This window comes from Eleutherodactylus coqui, chromosome 10 (genome assembly GCF_035609145.1).
Source record: "Eleutherodactylus coqui strain aEleCoq1 chromosome 10, aEleCoq1.hap1, whole genome shotgun sequence".
Lineage (NCBI taxonomy): Eukaryota > Metazoa > Chordata > Amphibia > Anura > Eleutherodactylidae > Eleutherodactylus > Eleutherodactylus coqui.
Genome location: NC_089846.1, coordinates 141,257,771 through 141,275,888, shown reverse-complemented (window position 1 = coordinate 141,275,888; position 18,118 = coordinate 141,257,771). Strand labels below are relative to the sequence as shown.

The 18,118-nt window shown below is 46.4% G+C and overlaps 1 protein-coding gene across 2 annotated transcripts in view; it reads left to right on the top strand.

The window, feature by feature from the left end:
- Window positions 1-18,118, top strand: part of SLC8A2 (solute carrier family 8 member A2) — a 139,495-nt gene that overhangs the window by 117,643 nt on the left and 3,734 nt on the right. The window contains exons 4-7 of one of the 2 annotated variants that reach the window (XM_066581976.1): window positions 3,093-3,110; window positions 5,267-5,391; window positions 14,039-14,138; window positions 17,474-17,749. In XM_066581976.1, the coding sequence (XP_066438073.1) occupies window positions 3,093-3,110; window positions 5,267-5,391; window positions 14,039-14,138; window positions 17,474-17,749 (519 nt within the window). The remainder of the gene's footprint in view (window positions 1-3,092; window positions 3,111-5,266; window positions 5,392-14,038; window positions 14,139-17,473; window positions 17,750-18,118) is intronic. The other variant, XM_066581977.1, reaches the window with a different exon arrangement.

The following is an 18,118-nucleotide window of genomic DNA, read 5'->3' as shown; positions in this document are numbered from 1 at the left end:
GAAATTTGGCACGAGCATTGATTATGTCATAAATAGGAAAAGCTAATGGGTCCCAACTCCATTATTCAATTTTATGCGCAAAACAATTAGCGTCCAAATTTTACGTACGGAATCTAATTCTCTCACTTCCTGATATATATAAAGGAATGTATGTCTGTTTGTCCTTTATGCATTACTACACCATTCATCCGATCGCCATGAGACTTTGGGAAGTTGTTGAGTACACTCCTGGGAAGGTTACTGGCATAGTACAACTATCCTACAATAGGTGGGGGCGTGCGAGCGTCGTCGACAATTATGCCATCCCAGACAAAGATCGTTTGATTTCCATCTCAAGCACGAAAGCAAAAGGCATTACGAGCAACGGGAGGCGTGTTCAACTACAAAATGATGCATCCGCCGAACGTATCGCAAGACAATTGCTGGATATTGAGAATGCTGAGGTAACATGAAAGCTGCGCTGTGATTGGTTGCTATTTCTTATACTGCTGACGTAACATGAAAGCTGCGCTGTGATTGGTTGTTATATATTATACTGAGGTAACATGAAAGCTGCGCTGTGATTGGTTGTTATATATTATACTGAGGTAACATGAAAGCTGCGCTGTGATTGGTTGTTATATATTATACTGCTGAGGTAACATGAAAGCTGCGCTGTGATTGGGTGTTATATATTATACTGAGGTAACATGAAAGCTATGCTGTGATTGGTTGTTATATATTATACTGAGGTAACATGAAAGCTGCGCTGTGATTGGGTGTTATATATTATACTGAGGTAACATGAAAGCTATGCTGTGATTGGTTGTTATATATTATACTGAGGTAACATGAAAGCTGTGCTGTGATTGGTTGTTATATATTATACTGAGGTAACATGAAAGCTGTGCTGTGATTGGTTGTTATATATTATACTGAGGTAACATGAAAGCTGCGCTGTGATTGGTTGTTATCTAGATATATAAAAACGAATGAATGTCTGTCTGTCTTCGCAGCAATGCGCGACGGGTAAGCTAGTATAGTAATAAAGCCATCGTGCCCCTAAATAGTAATAGTCTCCTCTGTGCCCTTCTATACTATTAGAGTTCCCTCTGTGCCCCTATAAAATAATAGATCCCCCTTGTGCCTCAGAGCCCCCATCCGGCCGACCTATATGAATACTGACAGTTCCACATCACAGAGCAGCACTTCGCTCACGCTGCCTGCCATGTGATCAGGGGCCCCATTAGCTGAGGTGCTGGATTTGCATCTGCAACCCTTATTGTTTTGCCACTGCTCTCTTGCAATGAGGGTTGAATCATTTTGATTGCAACTCTGTAAATACCCAATACAAGTACTAGGGATATATATGTGTGTGTGTGTACGTGTGTGTGTATATATATATTTATATTAATTGGGCTTTGCTATGGCAAACAGTACTCTGCATGCCTAAGATGCTTAAGCCTTCATTGGGTTTAATATGTGAGATGGAGACGAGTTTTCTGCATGGAGGACGGAACCCAGAACAGATGAAGCGCTGCATCGTAAAGAACACTATGTGAAAAGAGTCTTAATGAACATCAAATATTAGTTGTGTTCCTGCAGTAAAGTCATAGGAAGATTGATCAGCAGCATTTTGGCTGCTTGTTAAAGAGCCACTCCAGTGAAATGTACCTTATCATTCATTATGTAACTAGTCCCAGGTATATATAAGTTGGTTAGGGCCCTTTATACAACGAACGCTAATCAATCCGATTCACATTCAGTGTAATGGCTGACAGCGACTGAATGACAAATGATAATTCGTTAGTCGTTCATTTTCTGCAAGCATACAAATCAAACAGCGATTGTCTTGTGTATACAGGCAGTCGTTCATCTATGAATGAATGAATGGAGGACAGCAGGCGCCGGAAGAGATCCCCATCGCACCCCGCCTCAATTCACTGAGCGATCCGCACAGGGGCGATTATCACTGGGGTGACTGAAGCACTGACAATTGTCCCGTCCGCAGCCTTTCTCCTCAGGTGGTCATGTGACCTCATCTGGACTGCCTGAGAATTACTTGGGTTTATGTGTTTTCAAATTAGTCAGTTTGCCAGGAAGCATAACAGCCATGATGGGCCCTACCACACAAGCTGTTTAGAGGTGGGCACGGACACTCCTATCTCAGTTACTGGCGATGATTAGAGGCTCCTGACACACAGTTAGAATATAGGAGATCATAGCTCATCTTCCAGTCTTTAAAATTATGGTCTGTAGTTTATTTAGTTAAGTATAGAATACAGAATGTAATGGCAGTGTCCTCCAAGCAGGCGGAGATGGTACTGACTCTAGCTGGTCATGTAATGCTGTGCTGATGCATCAAGAAAGTGTTAGCAGAACATAGAGAAAGTGAGCAATAAATAAATCTCAGCATGATGGTGCCTGATATGTATAAAACAGGAGGCTGCATTACATGGAAGTGAATGCAATATACATGGGGGGCATCCAGAGTGTGACAAACAGGTGATGTGGGGACATGGATGGAAAAATGTGTTTTCGCAGGAGTGGTCTTTAACAATTGCCATGCAGGAATGGCATAACTACTACTGAAGCAGAAGAAACATGCTACAGGGCCTGTGGTGCTAGGGGGTTCGACTTGACTTGCTGTGACATGTTCTTTATAACTTCTGGACCTGCCATTAAGGGGAGCACACTTATATAGATTTATATGGCTCCTATTGAGTTCAGTACCTTCTGTATAAATCCATATGCAGTTAGCGCCTCCTAGTGGTTACTGCGTGTAGTTATAGTTACATCATTTATCAAGTCAGAAAAACAGAATTCCCTATAAAGATATATTACTTTATAGCAACAGATTCAGGAAGAATGGGGAGAACACGACCGCAGCATAGAAACGGTATCTAGTTACTATAAATGCTCAAATCCTCCTTTATTGGAGTAAAGATAAGGGAAAAGTTAAAAAAGTCTAAAGATACATTGTAGCAATCTCTGGAGTGTAGCGTGGATCCCGTCTGTCATTGCAGGTGGTTACAGTATGTCAGCTGCATGTGAAGTTACTCTTGTCATTTGATACTTCAATTCTTTCTTTTCGCTTTCTTCTTTCTCACCAGCTCTGTTACTCAATCAGGGTAAGATCTTTTCGATGTCTTTATTGGTCTTTAGTGCTCGTTGCTTGTGGTATTCGCTATAACAGTTCCAATCATCTGGCATTCAGTAGTCTGGAACTCCTGCTGCTCAGTGGTAATGTCGCTCCTGCAGATGCCGGACGAGTCTAATCCCATCCTCCTTATTGTTCTGGACTATCAGAATTCCTTTTTGCGGATGTCTGATAATCCATATAATATAATCACACATCTGCAGTATCACTCAGTGGATCATATAATACGTCTACAAGTAAATTGTTCATAGAGGGAACCTGTCACCTGCCCAAAGCATCATAAAAGTTATGGTGATGTTCGGTGAGGTGGCAGGGGGCCGGGTAATGCACTTTTCATACTCACCTGGTTCCCATGATGCCGCATGCTGAAATCCGCATGCAGGAGGCAAATCAGACTTTTTTGAGAGTCCTGTTGCGCGCTCTCCATAGGCTTGTATAGGAGGCCGCGCACATGGGAAAAGAGTCTGATTTGTGTCTGGTCCGCGGACTTCAGCAGCGACCACCAGGAAGCAGGTGAGTATGAACAATACCCGGCTCCCTGCCACATCGGCTAACAGCGCCATATGTCAGTTTATAGTGCTTTAGGTAGGTGACAGGCTCCCTGTAAGGGCATGTCTCATGATGACAACATCTGTCCACATGCCCTATTATAGACATCATAGAGGGGGGTCCGCCCTTGGGAACCCAACTACAAGCTAGAATGAAGAGCCACACTGTAGGAGTGAATGGCCGCCATGAAATGCTACATTCCTCCTTCAGCCGACACAGTGGAGTGGGGGGGGCTTTTCAATTCTGGATCATAATCCACATATTAGCGGTGCGTATTTTGGTGCTGGATATTCTGCAAGATGGCGTATTCTGCTACATTGTTGTGGAATATTCCATCCTGGGTGAAGCATCTATAACGCTGGGTTCACACCGGGCAGAATTGACGTGGATTTCACTGAAATTTCGCTGACATTCTTAAACCTGAGCCAAAGGACAAGATTTTCAAAAATCGTGAAATTGTGCTGCGAGTAGCGTGACTTCATTTGGGACAAGGGCGCATTTGCCCACACCATAGACTCCTATGAAGCCTTGGGTGCGTAAATGTTGGTCAAAATAGAGTATGATGCGCATTTCACCAGTGCCGAAAATGCGTGCAGAAATTCGGTCGATGTGAGTGAACCTATTGAAGCCTATGGGTCTTAATGGTTGCAGTTCCCGCGGCCGATTTTCTGTGCGCCATAGTGCTTGTGTGAAGAAGGCCTTAGGCTGGGATCACACTGAGTTTCAGCATTTCCGGCCCAGGTCTTCATCTGAATCGCCAAAAACAAGCCAAGCTGACACTGCAATGATCTCCATTCAAAGACATTTCCGCACCTTTTGTTTTGGAGACCATGGTCGCTATTCTGTACTGTAAGAGTCAGTATAGAAACCTCATTGAACAGACGCCATTGGTGGTCTCCACTTGGTAATGAGATTCTATGGATCCATCCAGGGCTCCATCTATTGTTTGTGGTGATTCAGACAGAATCCCAGGATGGGTGGTTGGATGCGCACATAAAGGCAGTGTGAACCCTTATACTGTAAAAAGCAATGCCTTGTGCCTCCTGTACCCCCGCAGTGTTAAAGTGGTCATCTGGTGTGGGCAATGTACTTTTACTAAAAGGAACCCCAGTGGGTGATAATTTGATCACAGGCTGTCCTGCTGTTAGAACCCTCAGCGATCAGCTGTTATCTGTGGGGAAACCTGACAGCAAGTGTTCAGTTTCCCTGCAGCGCCTCCACAGGGGAAATGAAGCATTACGAAATTTACATTGAAATCAGCAGGCTGTCCATGTATTGCATATCAGGACAGGTCCTCCAGAGCAGGAGACACTCTCTGTACCTCCTCTTAACTCTAATAGATGAGGGTCCTGATCAGGAAACCTCACCAACCCCCTTTTTGAACTCCAAGTTCTCTAATAGGGTAGTTGAAAATGTATTTTCTAAGCTAGATAACCCTGTTAAGCATCTAATCTGCTTCCAGTAATGTCAGCTTGCTTGTTTTATGTAATGGGTATCCTATACTGCAGCATATGTCATTTCTTATACTATCATGCAAGTGAGATTGTGATTTCTAAGACATTTTCTCTCCGTGACCAGATGAGGAAGACAAGAAGCTGACTGCAGAGGAGGAGGAGGCTCGGAGGATTGCAGAGATGGGAAAGCCAATACTTGGGGAGCACTCCAAATTGGAGATCATTATCGAAGAGTCTTATGAATTCAAGGTAGCGTCTATATACTGCTGAGCACTGTTATAGTCTAAGACATCTGGGAGGGGAATGTATCTATGCCTATGAGTGCCAGTCTTCAGTAAATCCCCCTCCTCAGTGTCCGTTACTGGTGAAAGTCCCAGTATGAGCAAATGACATTAAAGTGCCCCAAAGACTGTGATTATACGCTGCCTGGTAAAGGCACAGTACTAGTGCACCCTAGACACATGGTATATACCACCTGGGTTATAGGCACCATAGTTTGAGAACCTAGGTCCTTGTGGAAGTTGTCCAATGAAAAGAAGTTATCCTTTATCCACTGGTGCTAACTATCTCATTGGTGGAATCCAACTACTGGGTTCCCCAGTGATCACAAGAATAAGGGATCTGAAGGTCCCCGAATGGATGGTGTAGTAGTTGGAATGCACAGTGCCGCTCCATTCAGAGTACAAGCGCTCGGCCATCTACTGCAGTCCTAATGTACTAAGTGGAGCTGTAGTCAGCATGCTTGACCACCACTCCCTTCATGTGGGTACCCCCATTCTCATTATTGGTGGGGGTCTCAGCATTTAGACCCCCCATTAATCGGATAGTTATCACCTATGCTGTAAGCAGGGAATGACTTGTTTTCACAGGAAACCCCCTTTAATCCAGTTTTTCCTAAATTCCTTATTTTCCAGGTATTTCAGAATCCATTTCTCTGTCTTCTTCCTAATTAGCTTTAAGATCTCCCTAGAGGTTGGGCACCTTTCACCTGCAGTGTATATCAGAAGCATGCCTCCTAAAGCAGCATCACACATAGACATACAGTGGTATTTGTCATCCATGTGAATGTGGTATTACGTTTTTAGCCAGAAGACTCTGCATTGAATAGCACAGTTGACTAGAGTATTGACTATTCAGAACAGTTCAAAAGATGGTCTGCTGACATACTGCCCAATGTATATTGAAATGACACTTCTTTGGTATACGCCCGGGCCCTGTGTATATGGGCGGCGGATATACCAACCACAGCAGACAAATGTATATGAGCTTAGCCTTACAGTGTCCCAGTGTTCACCTAGTTATAGCGCCCCCCAACAACTTTCAAGACAGTAATCTGCCAACTTGGTGTTATTACATACAAATATTAGTGATTTCTGAGGAATTAATCACCCTAGGATCACAATCTTCCTACATAAGATGGTTGACATACAGAGTGAATTCACTTCTACACTGAAGACATGATTATGGCTGTCGGCAGCGCCCAAACTAAACCTGGATTCATTGCTGAAGACAACCTGGTTCCATTTCGTAGCAGTCAAAATTAGTTGTTCACGACACCACTGCAAATGCAGCTGACAGTGGATGTCAAAGATAGTACACTGTGAGATCAAATGTCCTTCAGCCAAGCGCCTGGAAATGGTTCCGACAGACAAGGGCTGTAACAACGGTGCCAACTGTCTGTGGATGGTGGACAATGAATAAGTTGAAGCTGCTCATACTTGTCGGACGATCAGACGCTCCTCCCTACTGGTGGTCTGTAGGGGGCATCCTGAGCCCGGTCACCCTGTGTGCCCTCATACATCCACTGGTCCCAACACCTCCTAACAGTCTGCTCAGACGTTCCTCTCTACTGGTGGTCTGTAGGGGGCGTCCTGAGCCCAGTCACCTTGTGTGCCCCATTCACTGGTCCCAACACCTCCTAACAGGTTGGTCAGATGATCCTCTCTACTGGTGGTCTGTAGGGGGCATCCTGAGCCCGGTCACCTTGTGTGCCCCCATCCACTGGTCCCAACACCTCCTAACAGGTTGGTCAGATGATCCTCTCTACTGGTGGTCTGTCTGGGGTGTCCTGAGCCCAGTCACCTTGTGTGCCCCCATCCACTGGTCCCAACACCTTCTAACAGTCTGGTCAGACGCTCCTCTCTACTGGTGGTCTGTAGGGGGTGTCCTGAGCCCGGTCACCTTGTGTGCCCCCATCCACTGGTCCCAACACCTCCTAATAGTCTGGTCAGATGATCCTCTCTACTGGTGGTCTGTCGGGGGTGTCCTGAGCCCAGTCACTTTGTGTGCCCCCATCCACTGGTCCCAACACCTCCTAACAGTCAGGTCAGAACAGCCCAGGTGGCAGGCAGTTCTTTGATACGACCATCCAGCTTCTCACATTCCAATAATGAGCCCCTCTCAGACTTTTTTAACTAGGCAAAGTCACTTGGATTGTATCGTAGAGACATGTCTAGTGGCCAACAAGCTCTACACAAGTGGAAGAAGAGGTCAATACACACGAGGAGCCTCTGAGAGCCTCTTATAGGCCAAGGGGGGAACCACATTTAGGGCCTCGGATGACAAGACCGTTCATCTAATCACACCACAACTGTATTTGGGTACTGTTGTAAGCTTGTCTCCACCACAAGAACAGGTGGAGACGTCCACAGTGACAGGTAACGCCTTGTTACCACCCATGTAACGCCCCTCAGCTTCCAACTTGTTAGGCGCTGTTGTTGTGGCTGCGACCACTGCAAGTGTCCACGGTGTCCCTGTCCTACCCGGTCCATTAACACCTCTGCCCCGTGCCCAACGCGCCACCACAGATGAGACTGTCCCCCCCCCCTGTTGTTCTGCCGCTCACCTCAGCTTTAGGGGATGCGGCCGCTGAAGCCTACTCCGCTCCCCGTGTGTGTGTTTGTCAGCCTATCGGCAGCAACACCCGTGACAGCTGGGGAAGGGAGTAGAGGCACTGAGCGCTGCTCTGAATAAAGTGGCTGACACAAAGCGTGGCCAGCATCTGGGGCCCGGAGACATCATCACATATTGCATGCATGCCGGCGATAACACAGCGGGGAAAAATTGCAGGGAGCCTGGGAGGGAACAGTCTTATGGAGCTAAACGGGGCTAGCAGCAGTCACAGCTGATTACATGGGGAGCTCACCTACATTCCAGAAGGATGACAGCGGATAGAGAGAAGGGGCCAATCAGCAGCTGTGGGCGTAAACTATATCTCCCCATGACAATCCCATGTCTACACCCATTCTTGTGGTGGAGACAAGATACAACAGTACCTGCCTGAGATGTAACTGCATGCCGAATTTTGCAACAAAATTACAACTCCTTCTAGGGGCTGGAATTCTTCAAGAAAGAGTGCATGTGTATGGCTTTATAATGCCAAGATCTCACCTGTATCTAGTGTATGCTGACTTCTAATTTCCAGTCCTTCTCGACTCTTCAGGATTTGTTGAACTAGGATTATGCACTGAAATGTAATACAACTTGAAAAGCAATGTAACCAGGGAAGAATCCTGACATACTAATACATAGACACCTCTCATCCGTCAGCCGTGCACTTCCTTCTCCTGGAACTTCATAATTATCACTTTCAGCAGTCATCCGTAAAGCGCTGTGACCAGATTAGCAGAAGGATTTATCTGCTTTTTGCTGTAGTAAACCCATAAAGAGGGGAAGAATGCTGTATAATCCTTATTTAAGCCTAAGCGTATCTGCGGTGCTGTGGTAGCAGAAATGGTTTCTATATGAGCTGCGTGTTATTGCTGCTGAGGTGGCATCCAGCTGTGAGCGGTGGAGGGCTCCTCAAATCCTTTGTCTTGTGCTATGCTTTCTGATTTTATGGCACCAGATTGCACTGCGCTACTATTTACATGTGACGTTCCACGCAATTAATCCTGCACTGATATTAATCTAGCAGGATGCAGCTATGATGTAAAGTGAGGTCAATGGGTAAGAGGTCATGCATAGTCCTGAATATGTTATGTGATCTCCAGAGACGTAACTTGTAGCTGCAGATCCCAATGCAAAGTCTGTCATAGGACCCCCCAACTACACTCTGAGCAATCACTGCACCCGTTCAACGATCACGGCTTTTAGACATCGGGGAACAGATTCCACAAGGTTGTAAACATCCATACTCAAACCAACCCATGCCCGCTGCAGTAGGTCCATCAGTTGGAGTGCACATTGCAGATCTCACAGCCCTTTCCAGCATATCCCAAACATGTTCAATGGCGTTACAGTCCATTGAGTTTGTGGGCCAAGGCAGCGTGGAGAATTCATTGTTGCGTTCCTCCAACCGTTCCCTAGTGATCTCAGCTCAATGACACAGAGCATTGTCCTGTTGAAATATGGCATTGCGGGCAGGAAAGACTTCTTGAAGATATGGGTGCAGATGGTCCCTGTAGTGTTCACAATTCAAGCATTATGATATGATAACCAGCAGTCCTAAGGAAAACACTCCCCAGACTATGTCGCCGCCACTACCGGCTTGTTGAATCCCAACAGTCTACCATGGGATACAACCTCATGCTGTTTATTCCACATGTGGAACTAGCCATCCATATGGTTCAGCAGGAAACAGGACTTGTCACTCCAGACGACCTTCTGCCGTGTGTTCAAAGTCCATTGGCATCTTTCCTGGGCCCATCCAAGGCGTTGTTGATAATGATGCAGGGTCATCAAGGCCACCTTTGTTAGTCTTTGACTATTGAATCCCAGTCGATGGAAGGTATGCCGTATAGTCATTGTGGAAATTTGTCTAATTTCCCCTCTGTTGTACTGCTGGGTCACTTGGCGCACTATGGCACATAGTTGCAGAGATACCAGACATGTCACTCGACGTTCCCCTCTAGGATCAACTACGTGTGGCCTGCCCCTGTATGATCTTCTGTCAGATGTCTGTCCATGGTTCCACCAGTCTTGGTCCACTCTTGGTACCATGGCTCGGGAACAGCCAACAAGTTCGACTGTTAGAGAAATACAGGTACTACACCTCCGAGCACCAACAATCTGCCCGCAGTCATTGAAGTCACCACGTTTACCCATGACTGCCAAATGTTGCCCTCTGCTGCACAGAGGAGATGGCAGTGCATTATCTGAGAGCAGATCGTGATGCCGCCAACATGTGGTACCGATCACAAGATGTTATGTGCCAGCTTTTCCTAATGCAGTGATTGTTTAGTGTAGTGCTTTATTTACAGTACTGGCATCCTCATATGGGGAAGAGAGACCTCATGGGTCCCCTATGGCACCAAGACCCAGGTACAACCGCACCCTCTGCACCCACTACAGGCACACCTCTCATGGTCTTGCTAACTTTTAATCTTGTAGAGGCCATTTGTCTGCATTTAGCAAATGCTTCAACCGAACCCCAGCAGAAATAGATGTGTGGGCCATGGGGGGATCCCGGGGATTCATCCTGGGGCAATTTATTAAGCTTAATGCCACTGGCAAATCACTTCTGCATGGAATCTCCTGTAACCTGTTGCAGACGAGGGTTTATGGTGTGTGCAGAAAAATGCAACAAAGATTTCTATGGAAAATCGCTGAAAAAATCCACACATTGAAGCACGGACCTGTGCCACGGGGTTACATCACTGATCCAAACATGGATCCACTTTCGTCAACTGAACTAAATCCCTTACATGTAAACTGGGATTCTGAATCAGCAAGTGACACGGCACTACTGTTTCTTCTGTGATGTGGATTTCAGCTGTATTCACAACTCAGGGGGAGATGGATAGACAGATGGATGGATAGATAGATGGATAGATAGATGACAGATAGACGATAGATAATGGATGGATGGGAGATAGATAGATAGATAGATAGATAGATAGATAGATAGATAGATAGATAGATAGATAGATAGGAGATAGATAGATATTAGATAGATAGATAGATAGATAGATAGATAGGAGATAGATAGATAGGAGATAGATAGATAGGAGATAGATAGATAGGAGATAGATAGATAGGAGATAGATAGATAGGAGATAGATAGATAGGAGATAGATAGATAGGAGATAGATAGATAGATAGATAGGAGATAGATAGATAGGAGATAGATAGATAGATAGATAGAAGATAGATAGAGAGATAGATTAGATAGATAGATGATGAATGGGGATCAGCTCGGGTTCACGGTCAGCCTTGCCTTTATGTCATTCAGTATGGTTAATTATTTCTGTTGCCTATGGATATGACCCACAACGACTCTCAGGATACAATTACATCTATGCAGCATCCACGGGCTATATAAATAAATGACTTTACTCATTAGGACGACTAATAGGGCATAAAGATGGAAGCAAATGGTCTACCTGAATCTGTGCAAGACGAGACTCTATGTTGTCCCAATACAGGAAACCTTCATTAAGCTTAATTGATTTATTTTGCGTCTTTTCTGATTATTTTTGCTTCTACATTTATATCCTGAAGATCTTTATCAAATGTCCCTCAATTACTAAACTGGATTTTGGCAACATCTAAAACTTTTGAGGACACGATCCTGGAGAGATCTGTCCATAACAATACTGCGTAGAGCTTTGGGGTAAATCCTGGATGTCCTGATTGTAAAGCTTCTTATCAATATATGGTTTATGGATACGGGGCTCCTGATCCAAGACGGGGCTCCTGATCCAAGACGGCCTCCGTCACCTGGCAGCAGACCTGGGACGTATCGGTACATGTCCTGCTGTACAATATACACTGATGGCCACTTCATTGGAAACACTGTCCCTTTCACGATTGGATCGTCCCTGTATGGAAATCAGACCCCGGAGTGGATCCGTTCAGTGTGAATCCACATTAGATGGGAACATCCAGATATCTGAATGACTTCCAACGGCCCGGTCATCGGTGCTGGACTAGCCGGGGTCAGGATTTCACTGCCGACCTTGTAGGGTTTTCTCATGGTGTGCGGAGAATATACCAAGAATAGCATCATCAAGGAATAACATCCATCGAAGGGGATTCTGTGGACGGAATCAACTCGTCACGGACAGGGGCTGCACAGTCAAGCAAACCGCAGCCGAATACAACCCTGGTGATCCTACTAAAGGGTCCGAACACACAACTTGTCATTCCTGAAGACGAATGGACTATAACAGCAGGCGACCAGTCCCAGCACCATCGCCGTCCGACAGAACCACAAAAGACGGACTACCAGTAGGTAAAAGTGTGCAAATATTATATCACTGAGCAGTGGGAAAGCATCGTCTGGTCAGACGAATCCAGATTACTGCTGCACCATTCTGATGGAGGCTCAAACTTTGGCGCAAGCTGAATGAATTAATAAACATACCTTTCAGCTGTTCAGGACGCCGGTACCTCCATCTAATGGAAGCGAAACGGCGCTGATATATCTGTGGATGAATAAAGACGTCCCGCTGGGAGATAAGTCCACCGTCCGTGCTGTCAGACCTCTATGACTTAGGTGGTAGCATGTCTAGGAGCAGTTTGTCTTCATGGCGGTACCACCAGTCATTGTATCATAAAAACATTGTATTTTATGATATTCTCCTTTTTTTCCATTTACTTCATTGCTTCTTGGATACAAACACATATATTCACTAATGGGTGATTGTCGCTTTATTAACGGCCCATATTGACCTAATGTACTCAGACACAATGATCTCACACGACGGGGAGGATTTCTGCGCAGACGGCTTCCTGGGGGTCATGACACGAAGTGTAATATATCCACATTGCTCTGCTAGTAATTCAGACCATGATCAAGAATACGGAGCCTTCCAGCATGGCACCGCGGTACGAGCCGGACATGGGGCTGCGCTGAACACTCATTCATCAGAACTTACTGCTCAGAGCAAAGAAAGATGATTTCATTTTTCTAGTGAAGTTCAGGCAATGGCAGACGGGCGCTGACTGGTTGGCATAGGGGCACGATACACTGAATGACCACCTTAGTAGAGATGCCCATCGAGTAGCTTGTTGGACCTTATTTGGCCTTTAGAACCGCAGCAATTCATCATGGCGGCCATCCACAGGTATGGGCACACCCGGGGTGGGTCAAGAAAACTCTCCCCCATCATCCCTCCACGTCCTCATGCCTGGCTGTGGACACCTGGCAGGAATACTTCATTGATTCACGCTTCTTGCGCCAAATTCTGACCCTCCCACCAGCGTGATGCAACGTAAATCTGGATTCATCTGACCAGGAGATGGTTTCCCACTGATTACTGATTCCATTTTTACTCTCTTTTGCCCAATGGAGTCTCACCTTTCTGTTCCGCTTAGACAGCAATGGTGCAGGAACTGTCCGCCTGCTGTAATAGCCCATCCGTGGTAAGGAACAATAAGTTGTGTGTTCAGACACATTAATTGCAGCATCAGAGTTGTATTCTGCTGTAATTTGCTTGACTGTGTGGCCCCTGTTCATCAGAATGATTCTTGACATCCTCCTCTGACCCCTTTGTCAGCAAGTTCTTTATGTCCACAGAATCTCCTTTCGCTTGATGTTTCTCTCAGTCACATCATTCTCTGTATACTCTGCACACTGTTGCACAAAAAACCCCACAAGGTTGGTAGCGAAATTCCAGCCCCGGCTAGTCCAGCGCCAATGACCGGCCTTGTTGGAAGTTGCTCAAATTGCTGAAAATGATCAACAGAAAACTTGTCTGTTTATTTTTTGCGGCGCTCCGGGGTGTGCGCCATATTCCGGGGTCACGGGTCTAATTTCCATGCAGAGGAGCTCCAATCGCATAAAGGCCGGTGTCTAATAAAGTGAACAGTCGGTGTATATTGACTAGAATTCTGTAAAATGCGCATTTATATTGTAGGAGCTTATTGGGAAATTTCCTCTAAGAGTAGAAATAATCTTTAATGTAGTAGATCTGTAAAATGGCGCCTCACTCCATCCCTCCTCTCACCACAGAGCACAGTGGACAAACTTATAAAGAAGACTAACTTGGCATTGGTGATTGGCACCCATTCCTGGAGGGAGCAGTTCATGGAAGCCATCACCGTCAGTGCAGGTGAGTCTATGAGTTCCATAACGCGTAATAAACCTGTCTGATATGGATATGATATATGTACCATTTACAGCTACAAACTGGGTGGGATATGCAATCATTGATAAATGGAGGAGGATCCCACCAAGGACCAATGTGGGATGAGTGGAGCTGGTGTCTGCTGAGTAGAGCTGAGCACCGCTGATAACAGCTGAAGGAGTGGGGGTCTCCGATAAGAGCTTGGTCCCCCCTGGCTGTGCCCTGTGTATTACAGGCTGTTCTGTCTGCTCTCCTATTAGAGGCCGCGTACAGAGTTTGTATTGTTACCCCTATAATATGTGTAAATCTCTATAAGGAGCCCCTAATCAGAGCAGATTTACGCTAAACCCCTCATTATGCCTGCGTTGTTTTACATTAATACTCCTAATTAATGCCGGATTTGCACATTTGGAGGGAACGCTGCTAAACTGTAAAATGGTAAACATGATTGATATCGGGTCATTCCATTGCAGGATCCGCCAGTTATGGGTCATCAGCTCAGCTTCTCACCTTTATATCCCAACATAGTAGGTCTCCCTTGTGGTCTGTCATATTCCGCAGGCTTTGTGCATGGGGGTGCCTTCACACGTACCGGAATATTCCACCCCGCCAGACAATCTGCAGGTCGGTGCTGCACATCCATGTCAGAATTCACTTGCCAGACATGGTGGTTGTAGCGTGGATGTCGTGGCAGAATATCCCCTGCGTGTTCTGAGATACTTCAGTAAGTGTGAACGCACCTGAGGGACCTTCCAGGTAGAATATTTCAGTATTTCGTATCAAAATCCGCATATTAATCCACGGCTGCTAATTCTGCACCAAAACTCGTTAGTCTCATTGCGGATTGAGATAGGGAATTGCTGGCAGAATGAAGCCATTGTCATTCCGCATCAAACCCCCCATGGAGCTGTGCGCATTTCCTCCCACACGGGGAACTCCGCAGCTCCACCACTTCATATTTGCACATCTTTAATTCAAATCCGTACGTCTTCTTTCCGCTGCAGAATTAACAACATCTTGCCGCATTGTAGCTGAGCCTTCTAGTTTACAGACGGGATGGCGGCGCACAATTAAATCCACAATTCATTTCTTTTGAAAAAACGCTATAAACTCTGAAAAATATCGTATAAAATCACAGAATAAGCAGCATGATCCGACGGAATCTGTAAGTGCGCTGCAAAGGAATCCCACTTGTGTGAGAGGTCGCCACGGCTAACTGCACATGGGGGATTCACGGCCCGATATCGCGGTTCTCAACATCGATTTTCCGGCGGATGCAAGGTATTTTTATATCAAAACGGTTTCGCATCACTTTGGGGAAGTAGGGATCCTCTGCCGCAGCGGTCAGCCCCAGCGGGGGATCGCAGAGTTTTATTACCATTGTTTCAAGGGGGAAACCTCGCATCGCCCCGTGTGCACCTAGCATGCGATGCCGATGCCAGCCCCACTAAAAACAATGGGAGATGAGATGCGTGGGCACACCCAAGATGGGATGTGCTGCCATTTTCTTTTTTTTTTCCCGCGGTGCAATGTGATGCAGGAAATAAAAAACCGCTTATGTATATGACCCCATTCAACTCTCACGCGAGAGTCTGGCCCGTGTGAAGCTGGCCTGAGGGTTCTGCCAGACATAGGTTCAGATATATTAGGACTGGCATTTCAGACTCTGGTGTTAAAGGGCTGTTCAGTTGTAGACTATTGATTTCCTATCCTTAGGATAGACTGCGAAGAGTATATCAGTGCCAACGGGCACCCTGCCAATCAGCTGTTCGCCAGGCCGGTGAGCTAGTGCACAGAGCAGGCAGTGACATCCCATAAACCTGCCTCGGGCCTTTTACATTCGAAGCCCCCGTGACGGGTCTACGGGATGTCACCAGGACTGCTGTCTGGGTAGTGTCACCTGTCCAATATTGTGGTGCCAGGCCGCCGAAGCCCATGGGGAGCACAAAACTATATGAAACCAATAACTCAGAAAACCCCTTTAAGATGCAGAAGCCTCTTTAGGCCTTCTGCCCTTGGTGGATCTGCAGCAAATACCGTCCGTAGCATGCTATGGGAAATCAATTCTTCCTGCACACTTGCGGAAACCAATTGCAGTTTCTGCAAGCGGAGGAAAAATCGCAACATGCTCCATTTTTCCACGGATGTTGCGTGGACGGCTTTCATTGAAGTCAATGGAAGCGGTCCGACCCGTGGCTCGTCCGTAATGAACATTGTGGACGGGCTGCCGATTCCGCGTTGTTGCCTAGCAATGGCAGGGGTAAAAAAAAGTTGAAAAAAAGAATCCATACTGCGCATGTGAGACGGCGAGCTGCCGGGTCCATCCGCAGTACAGAAAAGACGGCGACAGAGCAGGTAAGCGCAGACGCCGCTGCTGCCGGAGCCAAATTCCACAGTGGGACTCCGCATGCAGAATCCGGCTCTGCCATGTGCAGGAGGCCTCATACATTTGGCACATCTTGGGTGCCACAACCTCAAACCTACAGCAGCTGAAGGCGCAGACGGTGCCACATCAGCATCAGGGTCATTGTTCTCAGTTAACCGCAGACAAGTGGCTTCATTGCATCGGTACGCCACATGGCGCAGGGCAGTTATGCACTTGTTCATCGCTTTCTGAATGTCCCATAGACTTCAGGAACATATGTGATAAATGCCCCATTAATGCACCACACATGAAGCCTCTCCCTCTGGGGCCCCATAGAGACTTATTGCTCAAATACAAGATGGCAGCTGCACAAACTCGCATGCAACATATGAAGAGGGATTGTAGTAAATAGGGGAATCCCTCTCTGCGCCCCGTAGATGAACATTACATGCAGGATGAATTACCAGGACACTTATGTGTGATGATGAGGGATACCGCTACTAGTACACATGTCCGCTTGTTTCCCGCAGACTGCGCCGCCCTCTTGTGGCAGGAAATGTAATTATCCCCATAATATGCGCAGCTGTGTTTTCAGGAGTTGGCAGCGCTCTGTTTTTCAAGTGTTCCCGTTTTGTCAGTCATTCCTGTGAGGCCGCTTATAATCTAATTACAAAGGCTGGGCTACCATGTAGTTAGTGCGCTACATGGCCAATTACTGCAGGCAAAGCCGCACACTGTTTTGCATTTGGGCTGCATCGTCTTCACATATGAAACGCGGTTTTTAACAAGTTTCATGTTTTAAAAAAACGTGCGGCCAATAACTTTATCGCGAGATCACAGTCATTGGCTGCCAAATATGCATTGCCGTGCAGCGTGATAATTGGCCGCGCTATAAGACGAATGCTGTATATGTGGCCTATAATGTTCCTATCTGACCACCCCACTTCATTCCTAGGTGATGAAGAAGATGATGATGATGGAAGAGATGAAAGACTCCCTTCCTGCTTTGACTACGTCATGCATTTCCTGACAGTGTTCTGGAAAGTCCTCTTCGCCTTTGTGCCGCCTACAGAATACTGGAACGGCTGGGCCTGCTTCTTTGTCTGCATCACCATTGTGGGGATGCTGACTGCAGTCATAGGCGACCTAGCCTCACATTTCGGCTGCACCGTGGGGCTGAAGGACTCAGTAACAGCTGTGGTGTTCGTTGCACTGGGCACATCCATCCCTGGTAAGGAGTAGCATATTAGGTGTCGGAGAGGTTGTCCAAGACCTTGGGCATTTTTTCTATTTGGCGGGCATCCACCGCATGGGATGCCCACTGATCACATGATTCTCAGTACTGCTGTCAGTTTGCCAGGGTTTTTGTGCAGGCAAAGCTTCCAGTGATTTCATTGTAGCTGTGCCTGCAGGACCAAACTAGGCTGCTACAGTTTGACAGCACTATCTGCTTCCAGCACTGACCACACTGGGAATCATCTGATCAGCAGGGATCCCGGGCGGCACACACATGCCATTCAATAATTGAAAAAATGCCCAAAGTCCTGTACAACCCCTTTAAGGCAGAGCGTGGTGACTCTAATTTTGTATGTTTATCTTT